The sequence below is a fragment of the Dermacentor albipictus genome, chromosome 9 (assembly GCF_038994185.2).
Source record: "Dermacentor albipictus isolate Rhodes 1998 colony chromosome 9, USDA_Dalb.pri_finalv2, whole genome shotgun sequence".
NCBI classification, from domain to species: Eukaryota; Metazoa; Arthropoda; class Arachnida; order Ixodida; family Ixodidae; genus Dermacentor; species Dermacentor albipictus.
The window spans coordinates 43,846,947-43,874,748 of NC_091829.1; the positions used below are offsets into that span (position 1 = coordinate 43,846,947).

At 43.0% G+C, this 27,802-nt stretch overlaps 1 protein-coding gene across 3 annotated transcripts in view; it reads left to right on the forward strand.

Moving 5' to 3' along the window:
- Positions 1-11: 11 nt before the first annotated feature.
- Positions 12-27,802, forward strand: part of udt (protein undicht) — a 40,542-nt gene continuing 12,751 nt past the window's right edge. For 2 of the 3 annotated variants that reach the window (XR_011508552.1, XM_070525533.1), the window contains exons 1-13: positions 12-166; positions 2,879-3,068; positions 5,516-5,577; positions 7,432-7,524; positions 8,182-8,394; positions 11,065-11,168; positions 12,171-12,276; positions 13,283-13,499; positions 16,848-16,912; positions 19,027-19,116; positions 22,870-23,109; positions 26,364-26,470; positions 27,555-27,696. Coding sequence is in view for 2 of the 3 variants with exons in the window: in XM_070525533.1 (XP_070381634.1) it covers positions 76-166; positions 2,879-3,068; positions 5,516-5,577; positions 7,432-7,524; positions 8,182-8,394; positions 11,065-11,168; positions 12,171-12,276; positions 13,283-13,499; positions 16,848-16,912; positions 19,027-19,116; positions 22,870-23,109; positions 26,364-26,470; positions 27,555-27,696 (1,720 nt within the window). In the remaining variant the exon portion in view is untranslated. Of the gene's footprint in view, positions 167-243; positions 454-2,878; positions 3,069-5,515; positions 5,578-7,431; positions 7,525-8,181; positions 8,395-11,064; positions 11,169-12,170; positions 12,277-13,282; positions 13,500-16,847; positions 16,913-19,026; positions 19,117-22,869; positions 23,110-26,363; positions 26,471-27,554; positions 27,697-27,802 lie in introns of those variants that run through there. The other variant, XM_070525534.1, reaches the window with a different exon arrangement.

The window sequence follows — 27,802 nt, forward strand, 5'->3', positions numbered from 1 at the left end:
AGTTCGGCATTGCCACTTTCAGCGAGTTATCGAAAAGTGGGACGTTGGCAACAACGTCGCTGTAGCGTAGTAAACATGGCGCCTCCCTCGGAATGTCTTCCTCTGGGAGGTGGCTACTGTACAAACTTTTTTAAAATTTTATTGTTAACGTCACTCTTATCTACTGGTGAGTACTACATAACCTATCTACTTCAGAGTTTATCGCAACGTTAGGGTTCTTTCACTTCGGGCACGGAAAGACGTCCGTACGGTGATCGCTTGAAAGATAGGCGTTGTCCGGAGTAGTTAACCGTTTAACCGTTGATACTTTTGCTGAGCCGTTATTCCTGTTTGCCTCGCTGTCATCAGTCGATCTCTCTCTTTAAAATGTGAAGTGTTAGAGTATAATGGACCTTAAAACTGGGCGAAGGCTGTCTTTTACGACGAGCTACGGGGAAATTTTATGCTTGTGCCGTATGTTTACTTCTGTTTTAGGCTCTTGTCAGAGTATTCATGTGTTAGGAATTATTTAGTTGCTTTCAGGCAGTCTCATTCTCGCCTGCTAACCTACAATGATGCACGGCGCAAATGAAACCGTTCCCGGTGTCGCCGGGACTATTTATAGTTCAAAGAAATTCGCGTACTGTTTATAAACTGCCGCCTAATTACTTATCGCAGTCGCTTGCTTGGTAATGATGCCCTTTAGTTTGCGCGACATTGTGTTCATCGTGTTTTGACATCCTTGCTACTTCTCTTTTATTCACTCCCTTTGACACTATGGAGTGTTTTCATATTTCTCGGTGCGCCAAAGCGTTGTTGGCAGCATGCCCGCTGCGTTTTCTGCGTCAACGTGTGACTCAGCCCCGAACCACGAATGCTATGTCAAAATTTCCTTGCGTGTGCATCGAGTGGTGCGTTGACCTGCATACTACCATGCCTTCCGGTAGCTCGGGTCACAGTGCTTGGTAGAACCTTAACGGCTTGTGCTGTTGGCTGCATTTGCGAGCCACTACATATCTGTTGGCGGGTTGTACTCATTCCTGTAAGCACACGTGGAACCCGCCGTGGTAGCTCGATGGCTAGGGCATTGCGCTGCTATGCACGATGTCGTGGGCTCGATCCCCGCCGCGGCAGCCGCATCCTAGTAATTCCTGTACCGTACGTTGGGTGCACGTTAAAGAACCCCAAATGGTCAAAAATTAATTCTGATTGTGCTACTACCGTTTGCCTCATAATCAGATCGTGCTTTTGACATGTTAAGACAAATTATATTTTAATTACGTAAACAAGGGCTCTTGGGTTAGAACATTTTGTTTCTTGCTTAAAGTTACTAGCACGATCCACTGCGAGAACCTCTTGTGCATATCACACTTCAATCTGCATTGTGGTTTAAGTGCACTGTATCATGCACAGTCCAGATAGTTGCAGTGCCAAAGGTTGCAATTAGTGCCTTCGCTATTGATGTCCAATCAAACAGTTGCATGCAGTCGGCCATTCTGTCACTCTCGTACAACAAGCTGCACATTGGCATCGCTGCGATCACACTTTTTCACGCGCGGACTGGGAAAGTAAGGTTGTGAACTTCTGTGTTACAAAGTGTCACTGGCCACCAATGTGCAGTCCAACCATTTCTCAGCTGTTTGCACTTAGAAACAAAGCTGCACACCTTCGTACAAATGCGTTGAATGTTTCGTTCTTCAGGAATGTAGTGTAAAATCCTGCTTAGATTCTGCCAGATATTCCAAGTTAGCATTTGACAGTTTTGTTTGACATGTTTAGGATCATGTCTGCATGCAGTAGTTGCCTTTTCTATACGAGGTTTAGCCTCTGCACTCCATTCCCCATCCCCTTTCTGTGCAATGTTTTCTTTCAGCTGGGACGGTCGGTGTCAACAGCAATCTCCTGCCTATTACTCTTTTCTTACTCTTCCTTCTTTCTGTAGGGATTTTATTGTAACCCTTTAAAGTTGGTATTTGGCTAAGGTGCCAGAGATAGACAAATTAATGGTGACCGGGTTTGCAAGAAGGTTGTGGGGGTTTGCATGAGTGCATGAGCTTTTGCTCCATGGTAATCCGTTGGTCATGAACAATACCTTGTGGCTGGTGTCTATGCTCTAATGCTGTCTATGATTTCATTGACAATGGCTAAAAGGGAGGGGGCTGCAGGAGAGAGCAAGACATCCATTATGTGACATCACAAATGTTTTCTTACCATGTTGAAACAGTTTTGTATAGTGCCCTTTAATTTCCTTTATTTTCATATTTTGGGTATTTTTGTTTTAAAAAATCGCCTTAAACAAAAGTCGACTTTAGTAATTTGGTAGATTCTAACTGTTTCCTTTGAATGCTGAAAACCTCCATTCCACTGCATTAATATGCGAGCTCCCAGCGTAAGGCTTCCTTGTAATCAGGCCTGTGCAAAACGTGGCCCTACAGTGTAATATGTTTCTTGGGGCATCTTTACATGTGCAGCTTTTTATAGCTAATAGCTTTCTATGGCTTTTCCACCCGTTTTCGTGGTTGGTGGTTTTTGTTGTTGTCAAAGGTTGGAACAAAGAGAGGGTGTGCCTGCTCAGATTGCGGGGTACGCTCATTGTTGAACACGAGCGTTCACAGAGGAACATGTGCCGTCCACCTATAATACTGCTAGAGATGTGGTGGTTAATGGCTCTGTTCTCTACAGAATTTCAATATGAAACAACAAATGCTACGTAAATGTTCCCACTGCAACAAAACTAGGTCATCCAATCTACCATTCTCTTAACAAAGCAAATAACTTTCTTGAAGCATTTGGCTATTCACTTACATTGACAGTCATTGTCAATTGTTTCTGCCCAAATGCTTTTTGTGGTCATGCTTCTGAGTGATCAAGCCATTATTGTTCTATATCCTTATTTCAGCACACGGCTACTACCAGGGGCCTCGTGAAAGGTGCTCAATACCTCAAACACTACAGGGAGAGTGGTACTCCAAGGAGCGCGGCGATGACACCTATACGACCATCGACAACAACCGCATGTCAAACCGGGGCGACTGCCTTCACCTCGTCAAACAATCTAACGACATCTTTACCATAATATTTGAATACAGGTAACGCCAAATGTAATGCAAAGGGACCTGTTAAATGTCGCTTTTTGCAGCAGGTTTATCAGTGAACTTCCCTGCAATTCAGTCACGTTTCATTTAGTGCATGTTTTTATTGGCAGCTTTGTAGCAGTTGCTGCTATCAGGTATGGTGTTGTCCAACACTTTCAATGTTAAGTTTTACATTTAGTATGTACTGCCAAAAATGAGACGATTACGTAATTTTGTTGCAGCACGAAAGAATGAAGACGTTGACGAAATACACATAACAAGCTTATCTCATTTACATATTCAGCCTTTCGTGCTGCAACAGAATTATGTTACCCAACCAACTCGCCCAACCATCGATCTTATTGAGACATGATTACGGCAGCTTGAAGAGCACGCAATGCTTTCAGCATGTACTACAACGAAAATTTACAGATTGTAAGATCCAAGAAAATATTCAGTTTCCTTGCGTTTTGTGACCATAACTAGTAAAACATATGGAAGGGCTAATCAAATTAGAACCTTAAATTTGTTATCAAATTTTGAATTTCAATGTCGCATTATCCCATGTTGCGACTCGAGATCGCATTCGGGCCATGAATACACCAAGCCCATTGACGAGTACATCTGGTAGCAGGAATGAAGGAAAAGGGGTTTATTTTACATTATTTAGATACGGAAGTCCACTCCATGTAGGAACATACTAAATGACCGAGTTCACTTCAGGACATGTCAGACCCACTGCATCAAAGGTCTCCGCTTTTAATTCTGTCGTCTTCCTCAGGTGAGTAGACTAGGGCATCTGATGACTCTATCTTGGCCAACTGTAATCGTCGAATCGGTCGCAGTATCCCGCCCATATATCGCACTGTTCTGCCGAACTCCACCTTTTATGTTGCACCTTCGCCCCTGCATGTGGTGCAAGTGCATAGCGATCTGGGAATCGGAGGTCGAAGCTGTTCCCACAGCAGCATTCGATGTCAACCCTTTTCATCTATTAGTTCAGGCTGTCAGGTGCAGGTAGACGGGTCTTTTGTTGACCTGTCAACAGTCGGTGACAGTGCTGTATCGACTTTTGGATAGGTGCTGATGACTGGGGGGTTTCCTCGTGGTAAACTTTGAGGGAACACTCATCGCCATAGTCAGACGTAACACATGTGCAGATCAGTCAAGGAGGCACTGAAGGAAGGAAGTTTGATCAGATAAAGAGGTACACCAAGCAATGCATCACTGGTTGTGTAGCCAGACAAACATTTTTCTGCGGGAACTGAACCAATTTGCGACTGTTGGAAACTTGTGTTGAGCATGGGGGGAGATTATGTGCAGAAGTGATGCTAAAGGGTTTCTTATTTCCTCAATAAATTATTTTAAAAGGTAATTAAAAATTTTCATCCAACTGACCCTTGTACCTGCTGAAAATATGAATGTACCAGGCTGCCTTCGAGGTAGTGGAGACACTCAGCTTTTTCTCAACTCCCATGGTCCGTAAACCTTCTTGTTGGACTGTACTTCCGCATGCTGATGCCATGGCACTTTCTGGCACAGCCTTTTCAGTTGCATTCCCAGTGTCAAAGCCACATGGACAATCCCCCTAGTTGTTTCCAAACTTGGTGGCCTGTTTCATTTTTAGCTTGGTTTAGCTTGGGTGTACATACATGTAGTATAGACACAAACCTGCTGCAGACCAAGTGTGCTTCTGCTGCATTTCGAGTGCCGCGCCATGGTGCAGGCAATTTTCGGGGGACTGTGGGCTAGCTGTGGCTGTGTGTCATGATGTGCATGATGATATTGAATGTGTTGTGGAGTTTAGAAACAAACTTGGAGATGGTGCAAAGATAGTGCAGGCAAATGTGTGCACGGAGAGGATGTTGGCTAGGAAAGTGGCGTGGGAACAGCAGCAAGCTGAGGTCCAGGCCTGAGGTTGAAAGCGGTTCCCACCTGGAAGTGATAGGCCTACCGAGTTTCCTCCCATGCCCACAAGAAGTTGTACTATGTCTTTTGGGGTGTCTCTCCAAGAAAGTCTAGCGTCACCTAGCATGTGCAAAATACCTGTCCCGACAGTACTCCTCACTGCGAATGTACCATACTATCGCGTTCAGTATGAGCTGCAATGCGCAAGCTTTGTTTAGAATGCTCATTCATTTGAGTTGGTGGCACTATTTTTCAGTGCTCCGAGAAAATAATGAAGGAGATTTTGCTATTCGAGCAACATGCATACCTCCATGCTTTACATAATTCGGGTATGGGTCAACCTGCACCCATGTCGACGTGTCCTTTTCTTATAAGGACTGAAATTAAGGTGAGATTGTAAATATGCATGATTGCCTTGATAGTGCAAAAGACGACACAAGTGGGAACGAAAAGGCAAGCGCCCTTAAGGTAGTAGGTTAGCAGGTGCCCTTTTGCTGGTTTTCTTCTGTAAGCTGTGCTAAATTTTTTTATATGGACCATTCTGTTCTTTCTAGTGCCTGCTACTACTGTGTTCGCATATTTGTACGGACCCTGAACGTTCTGGAAAAGATTGAGAGTGAGTTACCTTGCTTAGTCTTCTAGCAATTCTTGGCCTCTGCAGGTCCCTGCTTGCTGGCATGGGCATTTTCATGCTCTTCAATTTTTCTTTTTCCCATGAGTTCTCGTATGACATGGCTTCTAACCTGGATAAGGGATTTCCAATTGATGCTGTATTCATAGATTTTTTCCAAAGCTTTCGATACCGTACTTCTTTCAAAACTACTGTCAAAATTAAATGCCATTCTTGACAACCCTCATTTAGTGAACCGGATAGAGAGGTTTTTGTCTCACCGCTCTCAGTTTGTAAGTTTCAACTCAAATGAATTCCTCGGTGGTGGATGTGTCATCAGGCGTCCCTTAAGGATCAGTCCTTGGTCCTCTTCTTACTATATATGATGATTTACCCATGAGATATTATCTAAAATTCAAATGTGTGCTGACGACTGCATGTTATGTAACACAGTTTCATCTCCCCGTGATCATGTTCACCTTAATGGATCATTCGTCAGACTTCCCAAGTGGTATGAAACATGGCAAATGAATATTAGCTTCCGTAAGACTGTCCTTATGTCCTTCTATAATAAAACTTGCCTGTTCTTTTTCAGCTACAAATTTAATAATAATTCCATTCAATGCATTTTCGAATATAAATATCTTGGTCTCACTTTCACCACTAACCTGCCCTGGTCAAAGCACTTTGATTCCATTACGTCTAAAGCTCTAAAAAATTTGGGCTATTTACGTCTATATAAAACTATTGCCCGCCCTATACTTTAGTATGGTACTGTTGTTTGAAATCCCTACAAGCAGTGTGAAATAGCCAGAGTTGAGGCTGTCCAAAGGAAAGGCATTGGATTTATCTACCGTCGTTACGACCACCAGGTCTCACCATCGTCAGTCATGCCCCTACATAATCTGACGTCTCTCACTAAACAGCAACTCGTCAATTCTTCAAAAATTTTTCACGCCATTATTCATTCGTCCTGTCGCCTCTCCAGTAACATATGTATATCACCTTTGCTAAATGCTCTACTAATAGGAGACATCGTGCACTTGACATTACACCCTTTTATGCACGCACTCATACTTTCAAATATAGCTTTTTCCCTCAAACAATTGAAACTTGGAATTCACTACCAGGTACCAACCGTTCTCTCCCATTAAAGAAATTCTTGTCTTTGCTTCCTCAGCATTGCACTTAACTCTTGTTGCTATAATTCTTTGTTGCTTGTAGTGTATTGTTTTGTGTTGTATTGTATTATCCACTCTTGCTATAGCCCCACCAGGGGCTGCAGTATGTGAAAATAAATGAATAAATAAAATAGTTGTCATAACACCAGACACAACGTAGCTAAACCCTTTCATGCTGTAGTGTCAACGTTGTCATATCAGAAGGTTGCCGAGCTTTGAGCAAGATTTTGTATCTCATACTTTTTGCTGTACTAGTTGGTGTGTAATTAATTGCCACTTACAATACTGGTACAAAACTAACAGTGCAAAAGGCATGATAATGCTGAAACATAATTGCCTAATAAATGCGGCAAGGGTATCGAAAGTAGGTTTGCCTTGCAGTTTTCATAGGTGGGCATTAAGTCTAGACAGGCAGACATTCAGCAGCTGTTTAAAAGGATGCAGCAAATTCTAATGCTAGTGTTCTTGCAACTGCTATGCAGGCACTGCTGCAAGGGGCAGTTCATAGAATGAAATGGTGATTCCTCTTGCACTGAGTGCACAAAAGGCTTCGGTCAGGTCAAGATAGCGCCAATGCTTTCTTCGCTTTCAGATGTTAAACTTTATGCTAGACGTGCAGTTGTTTGTCACTGTGTTTGTGTTTATCAACTTGGTTATGCCACTTTCTCTCTCCATATAGCTGGATGTGTCAACCTGAATGATGGTGAGACGCCTGACGTCAAGACTGTGTGCCGCTCCCTTGATGTCAAGCAGGAGAGAATCACCCTTTTCTGTGAGCATTGCATGACCTCACAAAGATGCACCACATTTAAAAGTGTGGCATTTCTTTATGCCTGCCATGAAATTTCATATTATGCCCCCCTACCAATAAAAATGCCCTTTTCCCAGTTGTTCAGGATTTGTATGATTACCTGTTTCGTGGCCTAGTGACACCTCTTTTATTGACTCGTCGACAATCATCATTGTCATTATTGTCAGTAAAACAAAATCCACATCTGGGCAAAAGTTGGGGTAGGTTACACAGCTCTCATAAAAAAGGTGCTGACCATGCCCTGACTATAGCTATGTACACTGTCACATTGTCAATTTATCCAATCTTTTTTTACTTCATTTCATATTCCTTGCTGGGCTCTCTGTTACCCTTACGTATTGTACTAACACCTGTTCTGCAAAAACTAATAAATAATGAAATGTCTTTTTTTTTTTCAAAATTTTAGCATGCATATTTTCTTTCTCATATTATATTTGGGTCTCAAGACTTTCCATCTTGTTCCGTTGACTTAGTCACGGTTTAGATTTTAGTTGCCAGCCACATGTAATGTCTATTGCCAAACTCCACTTCTTTCACATGATTGAAGCCACAAATATATTCTTCTGCTCATTCTGTCATTCATTCCACTGTCCTCCTATACACCCTTGAAATGTCCAGCAACCAACCCAACAGCAAAGAACTGCCGTTCAAGCCTGGAAGGCGTGTGGAAGTTTGCATACCAAAACACGTACAAGTTCACGGGCGAGTGTAAGCATCCAGACGCCAACATAACAGCCTGTCAGATGCCGGGCACCCAGTTCTTCGTCGTCAACCAGCAGTTCACCATCAACTACAAGCAGTGTGAGGGCATGCTGGAGACCGAGGAGGGAGGTAGGCCTTGCTTTACTTGACCTTTGTTGCAATAACACTTGTACAGGCGCTCAGTTGTACAGAGCATGACACGCTCACACCGCCGTCACGCTGTCAACGCCGCATACGTGATCTGCGCAAGGAGGGTTTGAAGGCTTTCAGAGATGTGACGAATGCGCACATTGCGTTTCACTGCAGAAATGGTCATGCTAAGTTGAAGCACCTTCACACTTAGCTCAATCAGCTTGGTAACTGAGCCAGGGCACTGTTCTGCCTTCTGCTGCTACCATGAGTGGTTGCGTTTGCATACTAGCACTCCTGCTGAGCAGCTGCGTGCAGGCACTGGCCTGAGTGGAACGAGGAGTGACCGTCAAGCTATCTAGTCCTTCCATTGGGCGCTGACACATGCCAACAGTATTCTTTCGGTCTCATCTTGGGCACCATCCAATCGCAATGCTGGCGGCGCTCCTAATCAAGCCAGCGTTGTGGTAGCTGCCAAAGCGCTGCCTCTGCTGCGTCGCAGCAGTTGCTTTGTGCGCTGCGTTGTGCCAGCATGTCGCACCCACGTATACAGTCAGAGTCACTTGTAGCAACATTCAGGTGCCAAGAATATTTTGTTGTTATGACCAGATTGCCCAAAAAGATACAGAGATAACAAGGATCGAAGCATTTTAATTAGACAGAAAAAAGTACACTCAGACCTACTTATACTCAGATTTGACAATGAAGCAGTTTGTTCGCCAACACAGGACTTCTCGAAGAGTGTGGATGATTGCTGTCTAAACAGTGATGTCTGGCTACTGAAGTGACGTAGCCAACTCCACAGCGTCTTTTGCCTACTATGGCATCAGGGATGAAGTTTATTGTATTTTTGCTTCAATTTGATGTTCAATCACGCACAGTTGACGATTAGAAAATAAAAGCAATGTTGCTTGTCAGTCCTTTCTGTTCCATGTTCGCTACTGCTTGTGGGCTGGGGGTAAAGATACATCAGTGTTAATAAAGTGTGTATGTATCCCATAAGAGATTTGTGGGATACATATACAGTCACCGACCGTATATTCGGACCTCACGGGGACTGCAGGAATGTCCGAATAAACAGGTGTCCAAAAAAGCAGATTAAGAAAAAAAGAAAAGAAATCCTTTATTTTCCACGCCCTAATTCGGGCTCAGCAGTAGGCTTGCAAAAATCATGAGCGTTCCGTTGCGCGCTGTTCCGTTTACGTGCAATCAGATAAGCCTGAATCTCGGAGAGGGTCGTACAGTCACTATAAGCAGCTGAAAGCACAGTCACTGCTTGTACACGCTCCGCATGCGGCGGCAGCGTAGCACATGGTGCGTCATATTCCGACTCTGAGTCATTGTCCGGCGGCGCAGCAGAAGCCTGACGAATGATCTCGCTGTCGTCGAGTTCTGCACATGTCAGTACAACAGTATCAGCACCTGGGAAACTGTCAAATGAGACAGTGTCCGGCAATGCAACCACTGCGCAGGCCTCGGCGGAACATTTTCGGCGTCAGTAGGGAGCACATCGGAAGGCTACAAATCCTAGGTCTCCCGGCACTGCCGGCATTCCCCAAAGCAGTCTGTGCGGGCACTGTCGGTGCCATTAGACACTCGACGCGACGTTTCCGTATGCCGCGTTGCATCACCGCAACCTCGACACAACACACAAAGCAAACATCACCACGCCATCACGCCGACACCATTCGCACAAACGAAAAACATGGCCGAGTCGCAGCGTTGCGCATGAAGAAAGAAACAAATCAGTTGCTGGATTGTCTTGACATGGCTTACTAAGCTGAGACCGGAACTGCTGTAGCTACGAACCAGGCAGAAATGGTGATGATGGGCGGGGATTTGCAGTAGCACCACTTCGCGGGGCAGCAAGGAGGCTCCGTTCAAAACAAAAATGGCGTTCACCAAGTCGAACCATGCACCCGTCAGCATCGGTGCATAGTGCTCTCGATCGAGTTGGCTCAAAGAGTGTCAGAAAAATCAGACGAGAGGTTGCAAGGTGTTAGAACTTTCGGCAGTTGTTGTACATTATGGTCTATAGGGAGAATGGCGGTGCCGCGAAGCAGACCGAATAATCAAGCATGTCTGAATTTTTGGAGTCTGAAAAATCAGTCGGCGACTGTACAGGTATGTCGCATTTAAAGAAAAACTAGTGCCATTCACCTGCTACCCCTGCCTCCCCCCCCTCGTCACATGTTGTGACTGTGGGATTGCTACAAACATTAAACTTCACAGGTTGGCAGGTATAGGCGGGTATTTTAGATTTCATGCCACTGTCAGAAAGGCCTCAAAAGTTTTGACATACCTTGGCATGTGAATGAATAGATGGAGCCCTTTCTTTTTCTATTATATGGTAACTGCGGCATTGTTGTCCTGCTCCTTTGTATTTATGTGCTGGAAGCTTATCTCTTCAGCCCAACTTCAGCAATAGTTTCGACAGTGAAAATGACTAAACACCTCAGCTACTTGGTTGCGTCACTGCTTTTGCTCCTGATGATGCGATGGGTTGTCAGTGTAAAGTTGAATGTGTCTGACCTTCAAACAAGAATGTGGAGTTTGTCTTGTAAGTGTTAAACTGGTGTCGCTTTTTTCCTAAGAGCTCTTAAGCTTGCGCTTCGTTAAAATTGTTTGGTCTGGCTACAAAGTAACTGTGCATGTAAAACTACTTTTCAGAGGTTCAGTACAAGTGCCTCGGGGACTGGTACGTTGGGAAGAACCACTACTTCGCTGTCATGAACACTCGTGAGAGTCGTATTGACGCAAAGTATCGCTGCTTTGTAAGTTTCCTAAACTTTATTACTCCTCTGTATCTTGTGTCTGTCATACAAGCCACAGAAGGCAAGCGAATTTACAGAAGCGTTGCCTCTTTACAAGTCAAATAATACCATGACGTTGCAGATGTTTCATGACGAGTAAACACAGTGTAGCAAAGATTAAGAGATGATGTTTTCAGCAGAGCATCACTCGGGATTAGTGGTTGTGAACGTCAGATCTCGGTGGTGGTTACCAATGGAGGTCAATTTTTAATTGACATAATGTTTTCATGAGCATGGCCATTTGTTTGAAATACTATACCTAGCGTCATTTCCAAGACATATGTACATAAATTGTGCTGTGAAATACACTGGTGCTACAATGAACACACTTCTTGGCCCTGTGAAAAGGTACTGTACAGAAATGGGTTAACTGGAACAGCTATTCAGTGTACTATCATGTAATTGGATGGAAAAATGATGTGTTTTTGTGAAAGCTTTGCAATCTTGGGATTGTGCATATAACCTTGGAAATGGAGTTTGGGTCCCCTACTTCATCTGCTACGCCCTGACCTATGACACCAAATAACATCCTTTAGGAGCATTGACTCAATGCTTTTAGAACCGTACAATAGGTCAGAAAAGCGTTTAGAGAAACTACCTATAGAGAAGTGCTTTTTGGGTCGGAGTTTTCTGCTGCCTGTCTCAGAGTAGAAGGCAGAGTATGCATTAGTGTGAAATACGAATGGGCATATTTAAGATCCCGATGTAATAAAATATTAATTGGGTTTATTTTGCTGTAGCCATGCTTAAAGCTAAGGTCTAGCTTTGGAACAAAAAATACCATCTATCAGTCAATGAATGTTAGTGAATGATTTCTGCTATGTATGGTCGTAATGCCATAAAATATGCCTTACTAAAGTCTTCTCAAAATTAATAGTTACAGGCGATGGCTGCATAGAACATGCGCATGCTTCTCATCTGACACTAGTTTGACTCCACCATGTCGTCTCGGATTTCTCGCAGCTCGCAAACAGAGACGATGACATCTTCCTCGGTGTCTCTATTGAACCTGAGTGTTCATCTCTCAAAACACCTCAGGAGTCTCCTGAGCGTTACCGCATGGAACAAGGTAAGGCCAGTGGTTATTCCCAAGTAGTGCTTGCAGAGCAGGCACTGGTGATTGAAGCACCACATACTTTATTTCATATTCTACTGCCACCTCTAACTGTGGTGTTAAAGAAGCACTGACATTAAGTTCTCAACTCTTACTTCTTTTTTTGGTAAATAAAGGTTCAACCTTTCTAAACCCTTGAACAATTACTGGAGTGGTATTCTTAAGCTATCATTCTTGGGGGTACAGTCACTTTCCCAAGACTATGCATGACTCAGCACGTGATGTGCTCGGCACTGTTCGTGGAGTGCAGTCGGAAGCAAAATTTCGTTATATTGAAATTGCACGCAAACACACTTCGTTATATTGAGGTTCTAGAGACATGGTGTTCTAAAACAAGAGGTTGTGAAAAGTTAAACGCTTTGTTATATCGAGAATTTTGTGATATTGAAGTTCGTGTATCGGGGTTTGGCCGTATAACAAAGTAACGGATTAGTGAAGTAAATACAGCTTCCTGTTCAACTTCATTATGAGATTCGAGTGTTCTGGTAGTACACTGCTGAGAAGGACATTGTCAAGCGATTCCTGCAACACATATGCGGGGTGACAACTTGAAGCGACTTCTGCTTCTCTAGCAAAGCACCATCTGAAAGTAGATAATTGCTCTTTCACAAATCAGAGTTCTCTCAAAGCACATTGATAAATGTAAACACATGAGACAGAAGGTACCAAAAATTATCAACATCCATACCATGTGTCACATGTGAAACAGCGAAAAGGCCAACAAAAAGTCCATAATTGCAGGAAACCATTGCTGCACAATTAACCTTGTGTTATGCCTGAAAAAGGTACCATCTAGGCCTCAGAAAATTTTCTTATGTACGTGCTTGTTTACCTTGGCTGGAGTAGGCATTGTGCTTCTGTGTAAATGAGCCAGAGTGCAAAAGCTGGCAAACCTGCATGCAAAGCTTGTGCAGGTTTTTTTTTTTTTGCTCTGACATGTGACCTGTTCCACTCTCTCCAGTGAAAACCGAGATCGTGCAGCCCAGCTGCACGCTGCCCGACAACTTCACCGGCACGTGGCTCAACACGGCCAACTTTGATGCACAGGTCATCATTAACAAAACGCACATAGTCGAAACCTGGAAGCCGGATACCGGTCGAATCAAGGAGCAGATCTACGTGTGCGTTGAAGCACGGGAGAACAGATACCTCATGGCTCGTCATGGCATTCATGGCTGGTGAGTCTGCACAAACACAGTCCCAGTGTTTGTTGTCGTTTAGTAATGCATGCGTTTCTATCTGGAAGTGCCTAAAGATGGTGAGTCTAAAGGGAGTAAGAATGATGAATTCTTGTACGATGAAATCGGATACGACAAAGGCCACTAGCCACGGAAGCCTGTGATTTGATCGAAGTGCATTGAGGGCAAGGGGAGTCATTTTATTCGGGTTGTGTGAATGGTTATAACTTCAAATGCGAATAAAATACACTTAGCTGGTTGATCCTTATTCGATACGAGACTTCACTGTTCGAATTGGTCAAATATTAGTTTCTGTCAGAATATAGGGAGTAACAACACTCACTAGTCTTGGGGAAGAAAGACCGGTGTAAGGTGGGGCTGTGCCGAAGAATTCTGCCACAGGTCAGTCACATTTGCTTTGCACAGGTACCGCTTCCCGAGTGAACGCACCGGGCAGATAACTACTGTGCGATAATTTCCAGTTATTCATTAAGAATGCCTCGCTTTAGGCAGTTTACAGGGTCTGTTGTTTCGATTTGGGCAAATCAGTTTATTGTTTGACCATGTTAGCATCCCATAAAAACAACATGTGATACTGTAGTACTATCACACTAGTCTCCTTTAACAAGCACAGTGTTCAAATACATTTGGCGAAGTGCTGTTTCCTTCTTTTCATGTATACTGTAATGGCCATGGTGAGCCAGGCAACTGAAAGTGGTTATTTCTATTTTCCAAGCTCCAAATTTGGCTGTTGGTGATACCACTACATGCATGTGTAAAATGGTATGAAAAGTATTCAGTTGTGGAAAAAAAAGTCTTCCTGGTGTGGTAATTCTTCTCCAATATTCGTACTCAAATACTGTATTGTATTTTTTTGCTGTTGCTGCTGTTCTATTATATTCATTAACATTGTACCTACTTTCCTCTCTGATGTTCTAAGTGCCTTGAGGGTAATTGAATAAGTAAACAAATAACAAAACTAAATTAGGAAATTTAACTTTTCAAACACCCCTACATTTTATATCTTAATTCATAGTCAGGTATGAAGGAAAGGGCTGAGAAAGTAGGAGGAAAATACAATGCGGTCATCGTAGGGAGCCAAATCCACAGCCTCTGCATGTCACATGCATAGGGGTGGTGTTTTGCCTGTTTAAGCTGCAGTTCTGACCAGCTTGCCTGACACTTGTGCATGTAGGCACATTCATTTGTAACTTATTCTTGAGGTGGTTGTCCGAGAGAACGCAAAGTTGGACTTGTTGAGGATGCTTAGACATGCAGCCCTGTGTTGTGTCTACTCTCTGGGGGCGGTACCTCGTGGGAATTTGCCATGGCCCTCGCACTTTCAGAACCTTTGGCAGGTAGTGAATGACGCTGAATGTGACAATAAAAAAGCCTTTGCTCTTTGCCGTCAGCATGACCGCGGTCAACCTGCACAGCACCAGCGATGACTACGCGCAAAGCGATGATTGAGCCACGTTATGCATGATCTGCGCTTTCGTCTGTCGCACAAATTGACATTCCTGGGCTGACTATAAGCCGCAAAACCCAACTGCCCTTATATCTAGGAAAACCCTTCTCTATTTTGGAGTACAGTCGCCGACCGTTTATTCGGACCTCACGGTGACTGCGAAAATGTCCGAATAAACAGGTGTCCGAAAAAGCAGATTAAGAAAAAAAAAATGAAATCCTTTATTTACACGCACTTATTCGGGCTCGGCAGTAGGTTTGGAAGAAATCGTGAATGCGCCGTTGCACGCTGTTCCGTTTACGTGCTATCAGATAAGCCTGAATCTCGGAGAGGGTCGTACGGTCACTATTAGCGGCTGAAAGCACAGTCACAGTTTGTACACGCTCCGCATGCCACGGTAGCGCAGCACATGGTGCGTCATCTTCCGACTCGTCATCGTCTGGCGGTGCAGCAGAAACCTGACGAATGATCTTGCCGTCGTCAAGTTCTGCGCATGTCAATAAAGCAGTGTCAGCACCTATGAAACTGTCAAATGAAACGGTGTCCGGAATCGCAATGCAACCACTGTGCAGGTCTCGGCAGAACATTTCCCGCGTCAGTAGGGAGCACATTGGAAGGCGACAAGTCTTAGGCCTCCCGGCACCCGCTTGCCGGAATTCCCCAGCGCAGTCTGCGCCGGCACTGTCGGCGCCATTAGACCCTTGACACGATGTTTACGTATGCCGCGTTGGATCACCGAAACCTCGACACAGCACACAAAGCAAACACCACCGTGCGGACACCAGTCGCACAAACGAAAAACGCGGCCTGCTCGCAGCGTCTTGCGCGAAAAAACAAATCAGCTGCTGGATTGTCTTGACACGGCTTACTAAGCTGAAACCGGAACTGCTGCAGAGCCACTCTATCTAACCAGGCAGAAATGATGATGATGAGCGGGGATTTCCAGTAGCGCCACTTCGTGGGGCAGCAAGGAAGCTCCGTTCAAAATAAAAATGGCGTTCAGCAAGTCGAACCATGCGCCGGTCAGAGTCGGTGCATGGTGCTCTCGACCGAGTTGGCTCAAGGAGTGTCCGAAAAATCAGACGAGAGGTTGCAAGGTGTCCGAACTTTCGGCAGTTGTTATACATTATGGTCTATGGGGAGAATGGCGGTGCCGCGAAGCTGACCGAATAATCGGGCATGTCCGAATTTTCAGAGTCCGGAAAATCGGTCGGCGACTGTACTGGAAAGGAAGACTGTAAATGAAATAAAAGATTGCCATAAAACACAGGTCCATTATTAAATTGAAAATCTCATAAGATATTCAGTATGTACTATACACAACTTCACTGCTTTTTCAGTTTCAGAGGGGAAAAAAGCAATTGGTTATTTGAACAGATGTTCTACTGGTAAAATATTTTCAAGACCTTCATAGAGAGCTGAGCTGTGATCAGTGCTGGCATAATAATAAGTAGTAATTTGTTGTCCCCTTTAATAATAGTAGGCTATACTGTATGTCTTGATTCCTAAGTAGCTAAATTACTGATAGCTCGACTAGTTAACTCCTGGGTATCTGTAGCACAGTGTTTTCTTGCATAAAATTTATAAACATTAAACTTTGCGTTACATTTGTGATATTTGATTTGACGTTTGGCTTTTCTTTTCTTGATTCAATTTGTTATTCGAATTGAAATCCATTAAATTCAATATATGCATGGCTTTATTTAGTAGTGATTATACTTGGAACCTTCTTTCATGCGTTTATGATTATGATGACGTGTTTCTACCATGCATGAGTGTCCGTGTGACTACGTGGCCTTCAAGGAGTCAAGCTTGATTGGAGCTTGCTTCGTTTGTTTTGAACACATGTTGATGCAGTGATCCTTTTGATTATTTTTCAGTCAGAGGGACTTTGTTTGCTTCAACTTTGTGCCACGCCACCACAGTGTCATCCGTTACAGGAAAGGTATGGTACTCTAGGTCTTTGTGTTCTGGACATTGTACATAGTATTATTTAATAGGCAGACGGAGGTTCGTAGATCAGGGATTCCTACTCAGTCACAACGCTCTGCTACAAAAGCCATCTTTTGTTCAGACTTGAGATGGAAATATTTAGAAATCTGTCATCCTTTACCTTTCTGTGTGCATGCCTAGTACTTTAAGTGGTAGGAGCCGCATTACTGCTGCGCAGGATATAGCTTAGTATGTCATTGAAACATGATCTTGCCTCGCAGGCTGGTTCCGTAACATTGTTATTGCTATCTAAACTGCACTTGAGTTACTATATTAAGTGCTTTTTTTGGGTTATGAGGCAAAGTAATAAAGTAACCATAATTTTCCTACATAAAATCACAATCCTGACATAGGCTAACATGCTTCAAGTACTGTTTGGCCCTCCAATAGAAGGAGCTGCACGTGCTGGCCTAGCTTTGATGGGGCTTTAGAGCTTTGAATAGACATGTTCGAGCCTTAGACGGATTAGAGCGTTGATGATAGATCATGTCACTATTTGTTGCCACTACAGTTCAAAGGGGATGCCATTAATGATCACCACCATCATCATCAAGCATAATTATCTGCTGCCTGATAAGAAATATTGTGTAATAATGCTATCAAGTGACAGCCCACTTGTAAAATGTGTACTGAGCAGGAGCACCGTTAGAAAATGTGATTTCGGGGTTGAAACAGTAGCATATTGTTGCTTGATCATCCGTCATGGAACCTAACATAGTAAGAATAAAGGTGGACTGTTGTTTGATTAAACGACAATACAGCAGAATCTCGTTCATATGTTTTCAAAGGAACCGCGAGGAAAAACATACTAACCGGGAAAACGTATGATCCAAAGTAAATAAAAAATTTGAATCAACTATTGTTGACATCTACACAATCCAAAGCGTTCCAGGGATCGTTATGGCATGAGACGCCAACGTGTGTTGAGCTGGCGGTGTACCGGCGGCCCTAGACGCATTTTGTTGTTTTCCTATTACATGGTGTTTTAAGAGGGTGGTGGGAAACCGAAACGAAATCGAGCTGGTGAGTGACGCCGGATGCCACCGAAGCGAAACGTGATGCCCACATCGCGGCACCTGCAGCAGGGAATGGCGGCGCGTTTTGGTTATTGCCTATTTAAAGCGTGTGCTGCGTTTCCGACGACACCACGCGCTGTGAAACAAATGGACGAACACACTTATGGCAATAGGATTGGCAGTGATAGCTGTGAATGCCGCGTACGATGAACGCTGGTACCAAAATGATAAACTGAGTGCACACTGGCGTTTTCATGTGAGACGGGCCAGCGAGTATAGCGGTGAAGCTGCCATGTCGTGCAGCTGTATACTGTTCTCGATCGCCCGTGCCTCGCGCATCTTCTTGTTTACATGGGCTCTAGTGGCTAGGAAACGTATCATTTGATCGCAGTTTGGCGATGTATTGAACATTGTTGCCGAAAACTCGTGTTTTCCAGCAACGTATGAACGAGTAAAAAAATGAACGTTAGTTTATTGTGTCATTTTTTGTGTTATTGATTAGAAACCTTGGCACCAGGAAAACATACGTAACAGAAACGTATCAATAAGAATGCATCAATAACGGGAACTGTATATACATAGGAGGGTGTTACAACTGCATGAAAGCTCCTGTACATATGACAACTAAAAAGAAATGAAGGGCTGGTGTTTTGAGTGCGTTTTACATCAGCCTTCTTCACTGTACCTGGCACAAAGTGATGTTTATTTATTTCAGTTCTATAAGTCATCCTTTAAAGGGTGATATTTTGTACAGATGATGAATTGAAGACAGCAATGCATTTTTAACTTCAGAGTCAGCCATGATACTTTTTCGTGTGTAGCATTCATGCATAGGAGCGTTGGTGTGTGCAATTAATGCAAGGGGCAATGCATTAAAATGTGACACACTACCTTTATTCTAGTCTCTGTTGGTTTTAGTTGCAAGAAATTGTACATTGTAATTAGTTGTTTCTTTTTTTCTTTGTTTTACTGTGCCTCATATGCTTTGCATCTGTCCTTCACCTTACTTTACAAAGTAGTTAACACTTTGCTTCATTGTTTACTACAACAGGCAAGGAAATGATCACAGATGAGTTCTCAACTGTCTGCTCATGGACCATGTTCCCTGACAAACAGCAGTGGCGCTATGACATCCTAATCTGTGAGCCACCATTTTATTTCTTCCGTCTGACTATGAAATCGCACTCACGCATTCTCTTCGTGCATTCCCAGGTTTTTTGCTAGGCGGATGTGACAAAAAGCGTGCATATAATTTAAGTTGATTTCATAGCTCTCAAGTACCTAGGTACTATGCACCTTAATTGCACTTCATGTATGCATTTGCATGCAAAAGCTTCACTGAAAACAAGAAATATAACTGGTGAGCTTGTTTTTTGCAGTTAAGTAACTTAGTGAGATTCTAATTGGAAAACTACTAATAAAGTAACTGTTACGGGTGTGCAAATGGTGATTTTTGAGACTAGATCAAATATGAATCGAATAGTGCCAGAAGCAAATCAGATATAAAATACTTTTCCAATAGTTTTTGAATAATGAATAACCGTTATCAAAATTAATATAAAACAATGTTCCCATTCCTGTTTTCTTAAGGTTAGCAAGCTTATGTCATTACATAGTACACTATTATGCATTGTTTATTAAAAGCACAAATTGAGCATAAGGAGCAAACAAGTAGTTTCTTCACATTCACAGGGCTCTTCGGAGAGTGCAAATGATTGCTCTACAGGCTGTAAAGTATGGCTACCTCAGTGACGTAGCCTGCTCCATTACGCAAGTTCTCATGCTTTGTCTTTACTATGCCTGCATGGGTGAACATTTACTGTACATTTACTGCAGTTTTATGTTTATTTGGGGGAAGTTGATGCTTAGAAATATTACAAAACAATTTTAAAAATATTCGCGTTTACGAACAGTGACTATTCAGTTTGAAGATCCAATTGAATAGGACATTGTTCGATTCACTATTCGGAAGTTTTCAATATTCACATACCCCTAGTAATTGTAGTATACACAGGTGCTCTATATTCTAGAACGGCAACTCTAGATTTAGTCATGCGGAAATTCTTGGGATGGATTGTAGCTTCGGGCTGCTTTCGGGTGGATGTAAACCTTTCCTTTCCATGAACCTCCTGCTCCATGCTGGGAGTTTCTGCAGTATTAATTTCATTAACCGATGTTCATGTGCTTTGAATTGTTAACGTGCCCTCACATTATGAACTGCTCAATTAATAGAGTAACTTTCTAATAATAAACTGCTCTTGTAGCTCCAAGCTTTAATCAGCTGGATGCCAAATTGTTTATTCGTTGTGATACATGCTGTATGTTGCCAGAAGTTTTCGGGCCAGAGAATTCACAGCCAGAGCAAATATAAAGATTTGTGAGAGTCATCACATTGAATGTTTGGTCATCACATTTCACATTATGGAGCGTTGTTTAATAAAAGCATAAATAGTGCATTATGATAAACTTAGGAGTTTATTTGCATAGTCCGTCTCATTGATGAATGTAAATGGTAGGTCTTTATCCGGAAAAGTCTGGCTTCCTGAGCAACCTTGCGGGCTCTGCTACAAAACATTCCATATTTCATAGATACATTGGCCACAAGGATGAATTTATTGCATTCTTGCTGTAATATTATGCTTTATTGCACATGTTTGGCGATTTGAAATATTCGAAAACTATTTGAAAGTTATTTGTATTTATATATAGGGATTATTCGATTCAGTTACCAAATCTAATATGGCATTATGCGATTCGTTATTTGAAAAATTTTAATATTCGCATAGCTCTAGTATTTACACCATGGTGCCATTATCTGGGCTGCATGAACGCTCTCTGTTCTGTATTTAGCGTGACAATCTAACATCAAGTGAATAGGCGAAGTTCGTTCAGTATAATGTAGCAAGCAGAGATAGAAAATATATCTAGAGCTATAGAGTGAAAAAACGCATTGGAGAAACTATACGACTGTAAGATATCAGAAAGCCAGTCATATGAAGCAGTTGTAGAGAGTTTGGTTATACGTGTGGTGGTGAATAATCAGTGTAAGAGATGCAAGGATTGAGTCAGTTCCTGGTGTTGTGAAGTAGAAGGCGAAAAATGCCTTTTCTTTTTTTGACACATTTAGTGTGCCTTCAAGAACAATTGTTTCAAGTTTTCAGGATATAATAGTGAATTCTTACTTATTACTAAGCAGCTGTAGTACTATGTAAAGTTTTTCACATATCTGGCACTCAATGATCAGAGTGGTAGTATCCTTTGTTACATAACGGTACAGTGAAACCTCATTAAACCGTAGTTGGCCGGAGCTCGGAAAAAGTACGTACTAAACGGTAGTACTGTTTAACCGAAATAGCATGAGATCACCCAAAACTTAACTCAGAGAGAGTTCGATGAAAGGGAGAAAAAACATGCAGTATTTATTCACTTCGCGTGACAAAAGTGTTATTTTCGTTTGATGCCGCGCCGGCCTAGCACGACGACAGCGACCTCAAACTTACTGAAGCTGCATGCCAGCTTTTCAGCCAGCCCCCTCTTCTCGGCAAACACTCGCATGGCAGATACCTCGTTGCCGTTACGTATTCTCTGTGCACGCACACAATAGTGCTGCAGAAGTCTCGGGGTGCCTTTTTCATTGCCGGGTGCCTTAGTTTGGAATACTTTTCGTTTGAAATAGAGTTACGTTATCGCACCCCTGTTCTCGTCGCGACGATTGCATTCATGAGGCTGACGTACTTCTTCCACTGTCGGGCCTGAATCGCCCGTGCTGTCGCTTTCCATGTCATCCTCATCACTGTCGCTAGTCGACACTTCGGCGACAACATAGGCAACTATGGTGAAAAGTCAAAGCTCATAGCTGACATGTCTTCGCGGTCACAGCAGCGCTGCCGAGCAACTTCTTTGCATTCCAAATGCCACACACACCATAGTCAACAGCAGATTCCTGTCGCGTGCCAGTGCCGACTTCTTCGTGTCACGTTCGATAGCATGGACGATGTCCAATTTTTCTTCTATGCTGAGCACCAGGCATCTTTTTTATCTGAGCTTCAGCATGATGTGAGTTTTCACTTGCACGCCACAACACTCTCTGGCACGGCGTCGAAATGATGTTGATGTTGATGTGGCTTCACGCGCAAACGCACAGGGCACTTGGAGGCCGTTGTTCCGATCTCTGAGGCTTGTTGTTCTACTGGGCTGCCCAATGAAGACGATGCACCGCCGTGTTCGCGCGATGAAAAGTTGAAACGCTACGTTTTAACCGATGCATACATAATAAGCTGGTAAGGTTTATGCGGATACAAAACACACTATGTTCAATGGCCACCGAATTGGGGATTTGACTTTACTACTTTTAAAACGAAACTACTGTTTAAGCAAATACGGTTTAACGAGGTTTGACTGTATTGCAAGAAAGTTCATGTATTTTGATGCTCTCACGAGGTCAGTGTGAGCTACATTCTGGAGAAATAGTGTGGCATTCTTGGCATACACCTTGTTCCCGTGGCTAGCCCAATTTCTTTATCTAGCTTTGAGTGAATTCCAGCAACCTTTAGGACAACCATAGAATGATTTTTTGATCTGCATCTTTCTGTTCTACCTCAGTCACTACAACCTGCTGTAGTGGCTTAGGCTATGGCATTCTGCCGCTAATCATGGATTTAGTTTCCGGCCTCAGCAGCAACATTTCGATGGGGGTGAAATGCGAAAGTGCTCATGTATGTATATTTAAGTGCACATTAAGATCCTCCAGTTGACCAAAATTGGTCTGGAGGTCTTTGCTTCGGTGCCTTCCATAGCCCTCCATTGGTGCTTTCGGAGTTACACCTCATGAACGAATCAATAAATCATTTAGTTCACACAACCTTTTGAATGTTCGAGGCCCTTCTGTTTGCAGCGAGAGAGCCTGTCTCCATCAAGTGCCCGGTGGCAGGAAAGTTCCGGTTCGACCAGACGGGCGACATACCTTTCGAGACGCGAATCCGCGGCGGTGTCACCCAGATTCCGCGGCCCAATGTATACTGCAAGGAGAACATCTCTGACTTCTCCGTGTGCGACAAGGATCAGAAGATCATCCTCATCGATGCCAACTACTGCATTTCTGTTGACTACTACGGCCGGCCTGTGGACATCTACAGTGAGTTACTGTGCAGGCATCATATCACCTTTGACCATTTAGCGCGTTAGCTTCGGTTTCTTTGGTTGTCTGTTTTTGTGCAGTGCTTGGTGTAAATGGATAGTATGGTGTTTTCATCACCATGCCCTCACTATCATTTAGATGGGCTGTGTGACACAATGGGTATGAAAGGAAAAATTGAAAAACAGACAAAGCGTTCATTTTCTTCCTTTCTTGTTCTTCATCTTGTGCCTATTGCATTGTGTTTCTCATTTGACTGCATTTGGAATCACAAGAAGGGATGTCGCAACAGCATGGCGTAGTCTTAGAACAGGGTTCCATACACTAAGCACGCGTAAAGTTGTTTCAATCAATTCGTTCAAATTGTACCAGTGCAGGAAAATCTGCAGCAGGAACGTGCATTATTTTGCAAACGCTTTCAAAATTTTATGCATTCGTGCAAGGAGCTAAAGCCATCATGCTACACTATGCTATGTAATATAAAAAAACTGTATCCTCTCTGCTTGCTTGCCTACCATTGGTAATCTTTTTTTTTGTCAGTATTTGCAATTGATCTAAAGTGCAAGAAATTCGAAAAAGAATTTTGGCTACAATATGCACCTGTAATATAACATCTTTGCATCGTTTACTTTCTCACTGGCATTGGCTGATCCCTAAGGTAGTGGTGTTGGCCATGCTTAATAAGAAGGCTATCTAAAATTTACCCAAGCAACGAGCCCTTAATACCTGTTTGCTATAAAATATTGCTTAATATTTAGTTGCTTTATGTGTTTCACACTGCAGCCAGTAAAGCAAGGTGATGTGTAACTAGAAGAAACTTGTTACTAAAGCTTAATTATTGTAAGATGTTTAGACCCTGAAAATCTTGATGTCCGGCTTGTTCTGACAATCATATTCCTGTACATTCGACTTTTTTCACTTTCCTTCTGGCATAAGCACTTTGTTTTAAATTCTCCTTCTTCATCTGTCTGCCTATCTGTTGTCACGAGTATTTCCACGGTGACTATCCTTTGGAAGTGAAGTCACTTAATATAACAATGCATCCTTTTATTGCTCAGACATTGTCATTGAGGTAATGTAACATGAAGTGCACCATTCACTTGTTGAGCACTGTGGAAAAATGGTAATGAGCTTGAAGTGGAGAAAGTCCCTCCAACTTCACTCAATGCTTCAAAATTTCTTGACTAATGTTGACTTAGGGTTGGCACACTACTTCACAACTTTGTTGGGTCAGCATGAAATGTAATTATATGAATTACTGATTTTTTTTTCATTTAGTGCTGTTATTGCAAATTCCTCTGAGATTTTATGAATTTTTATTCTGATTTCACTGCTAGCATACTGTAAAATTAAGGCGAGTTGGAGTGGATTCGTACTTTATTTTAACAGCTGTGAAACCACTAGCTATACCTATGAGTGTGTGAGCTGGGAATCCTTTCAGAGTTACAATCCAGCATGTCATTCTGATGCCACAATATAAGGCTCTGAATTAACACTGATGTAAGCGAAGTTCAGAACTGTCCTTTCATGATTCAATGTCTGGCAATACTGTAGTCTTCCATTAATTTGATCCTGAAGGAAAGCCCCAGCCAGCGCCTATGCTTTTCTATGAGCCCGAACTTTCATTATTTCAATCCTAAACTTGACCTTTCCTGGGTAACCTCCCATTAAAGACACCTATTGCCGGCCTGCTCTGGGAAGATTTTCTAACAATACCATAGCTCACATTGCCTGATTATGGTATTCACCCGATTGTAACGTACACTTTTTGTTTTCTGGAGAATTTGGCCGATTATTGCCTGTCCTTTGCAGTCGGATACGAAACCAAAACCGCCTTCATGGCGTTTGTCTGCTACTGCCGAACATGAATGTACTTCAGCGAAGCTGACTTTAGGAAACCGGCCATCATAGTGCGACACTGGTGTCTTTTTCTTGCCAATACAGTTAAACTTCAGTATAAGGAACTTCAATATAATGAACTATTTAACTTTTCAGAACCTCTTGTCTGTAGAACACCGTGTATTTAGAACCTCAATATAGCGAAGTGTGTTTCTATGCAATTTCAATGTAACGAAATTTCGCTTATGCCGCAAAGGAATGCCGAGACAATAAATGGAAACTTCCACGGACACAGAGGGTCAAATGATCGAATGACAAGTGACTGCTTGCAAACGCACACAAATAAGAACAACTGCCAAAGTAGAGCGGCATCATCTTCTATATAAAGTCCAAGTGCGATCAGATCCTATTGTACCCCGTCCACTTCGTGCTTTAGATGCGAGTGAAAGGGTGCGAGGGTGAGGCAAGAAAGATGTATACCCTGCTTTAGAGGCAATCTGCTGCGTGTGTAAAGAGCAAGCACGCCGAGATAGTGTGGCATCATGTAAGCTGCCTTCCTGCGCATTTAGTATTGAAGATTCTGTAATCTCAAGTTTCCCTGACATGTTGGAGCGAGAGGCAGACGAAACATTGGCTCCCCACTGCCAGCACTTTCCATGATAGCGTCACTGACACTGCGACCGCGCTATCAGCCACGGGGGCGGAGTGCACGCGAAAGCATGGCTGATGTCTCGTTTACTTCGTACCACCGATGTGAAGATATCATCGGCATGGCATGAAACCGTATCATTCATCGCTGACTTCTAACTTCATCAAATGTCTTGTTTTCTCATTCAAATTTGCTTTGTTTGATTGCCTGATATTTCGAAAAATTCTGCGGCCCCTTTCCGTGCAAGAAAAACTGATTGACGACTGTACTTATTTGCATTAAAGGTTGAATTTCAATAGAACAAAATTTCGATGTAACGAAGCAATTTGCCAATTTTACCTACTTCATTATATCTTGACTGTATATCAGGTGTGCGTTAGATACGTACATTGTTCACGCGATAAAATGTCATTTTTACGTTACTTTTCTACTTTGGGCACATGGAAAGCGGGCGCGCATTTGATTCGGAAGCATGTTAGAAACTGGCAAATATTGCCAAACAAATCAGCATTCTGTTTTGACATTTTTCCTCCATCTTTAATTCGACTTGCTGGATAATTCAGTCAGTTTCGTTGGTTCCATGAGGGTCAAATCCATGGAAGTCAACTGTAAAATGATCTTGTAATTATATTTGCGCATTAACGAGTCTAACGAATACTTTGAGCAGAGGCGTTAAGGCTGTCTAACCTGTGCTTCTTTTCTTAAGGTGTGAGACATCTGTAAAGTTCATGTTAATTAATGTGGGTGCTGTATTTCTTCTGCCCAGGTGAACCTGACTACGAGCTCAAGTGCATTGCCTTCTGGAAAGAAAACTTACGGTCATACCTCATCACCTACAACCAGGAGGATGCTTACAGCAAATATCGGTGCTGGGTAAGGTTGCCTTGTAGTTCCACGTCTACACTGCAGTGGCCGTCCCTCTGTACACTCTCAAAGCCACGGTGGCTAGAAGCAGTGCTGTCCCGTGTCTGAGCACAAGTTTCAGGCCTGAATAGAAAGTTAGTGTAGTTTGGTGTTTCAAACTGACAGCTGGGCTACGAGAGAGCAGGATTTAAAGATTTCTGGAGAAATTTTGATTGGACAAGGTTACCAAAACTTAATTTGCACCAAAATCACGATAGATGCCCGCGCGTATGTTCGAATCCTGTTGATTCAGGTTTCATGAGGCTGGAAGAAATGTAAAAAAAATATACGTCTGAGGTTATTGGAGGGACCAAGAAAACCAATTGTCTTTACTGCTTCAGCACTGCTTCATTTACTAAAAGAATGTGTTACCATAGTCTCAATTTCGCGCAAAGGCAGCGCAGAAACTGCGCTTTTTTGTCATCTCATGACAAATAAGTGCTTGCCGGGCCGAGCGAGGGCTTGGTGACTTCTTTGTAATGTGGTAGTGATGCAGCACAGGTGTCTTTGTATAAATGGATGTGTTTTCCACTACCGTGTGTACATCCCAATTACTTTAATACCAGTGAGCTAGCCAGTAGCTGATCATCTATTTTGATATATCCGGTTAGCTTGACGCCAGCAGTAGAATTGTTTTTCATCCCCGAAAGGGCCTGCAATTTGTCAATTTGCACACCACATGCTAAACGAAAATAAAACTGCTTGCAGCAGCCGATCGCTTTGTAACTATTACAGAAAATTTCGTTCTTGCAGCAATAGTGACCACAGAGCTTTCTAGGCTTATGGCTGGTGTAGTGCCATGCGGGGTGCAGAATGCAATAATGGATAAGCAGAAAGCATCCCTGCTGTTGATTCCTTTCTGTCTGAGTGGGGATTGCAAGGATGCGTGCTCCGTCACTTCATTTCACTTGGATTGTAGCAACAGTTTATTCTGCTTCTTGCTAAGCTCGTGAGAGTACTTGGCTCATATATTCATAACACTAGAATGTGTTTTGTGTTTTAGTTGATGGCCTGACTTGGACTGTAATGGTAACCTTGGAACTTTGCTTTGCAGGTGTACCAACGAGCAGACCTAAACCGTGTCCTCATGTCCCAGTCTGTGGGGGCATTTTGCCATGTCCTGCAAGATGTCACATCCAACAACTACACTGAAGGCGCTGAAGTTGCCCTGGACATGGTCGAATATGAGCGGGAACGTAAGTAACGTTATAGAGACTGCTCCTCCGTGTTTCACTTCCTGTAACACAGCTAAAACTCGATGTAACAAAACTCGATTTTATGAAGTTCCCAATCTAACGAAAA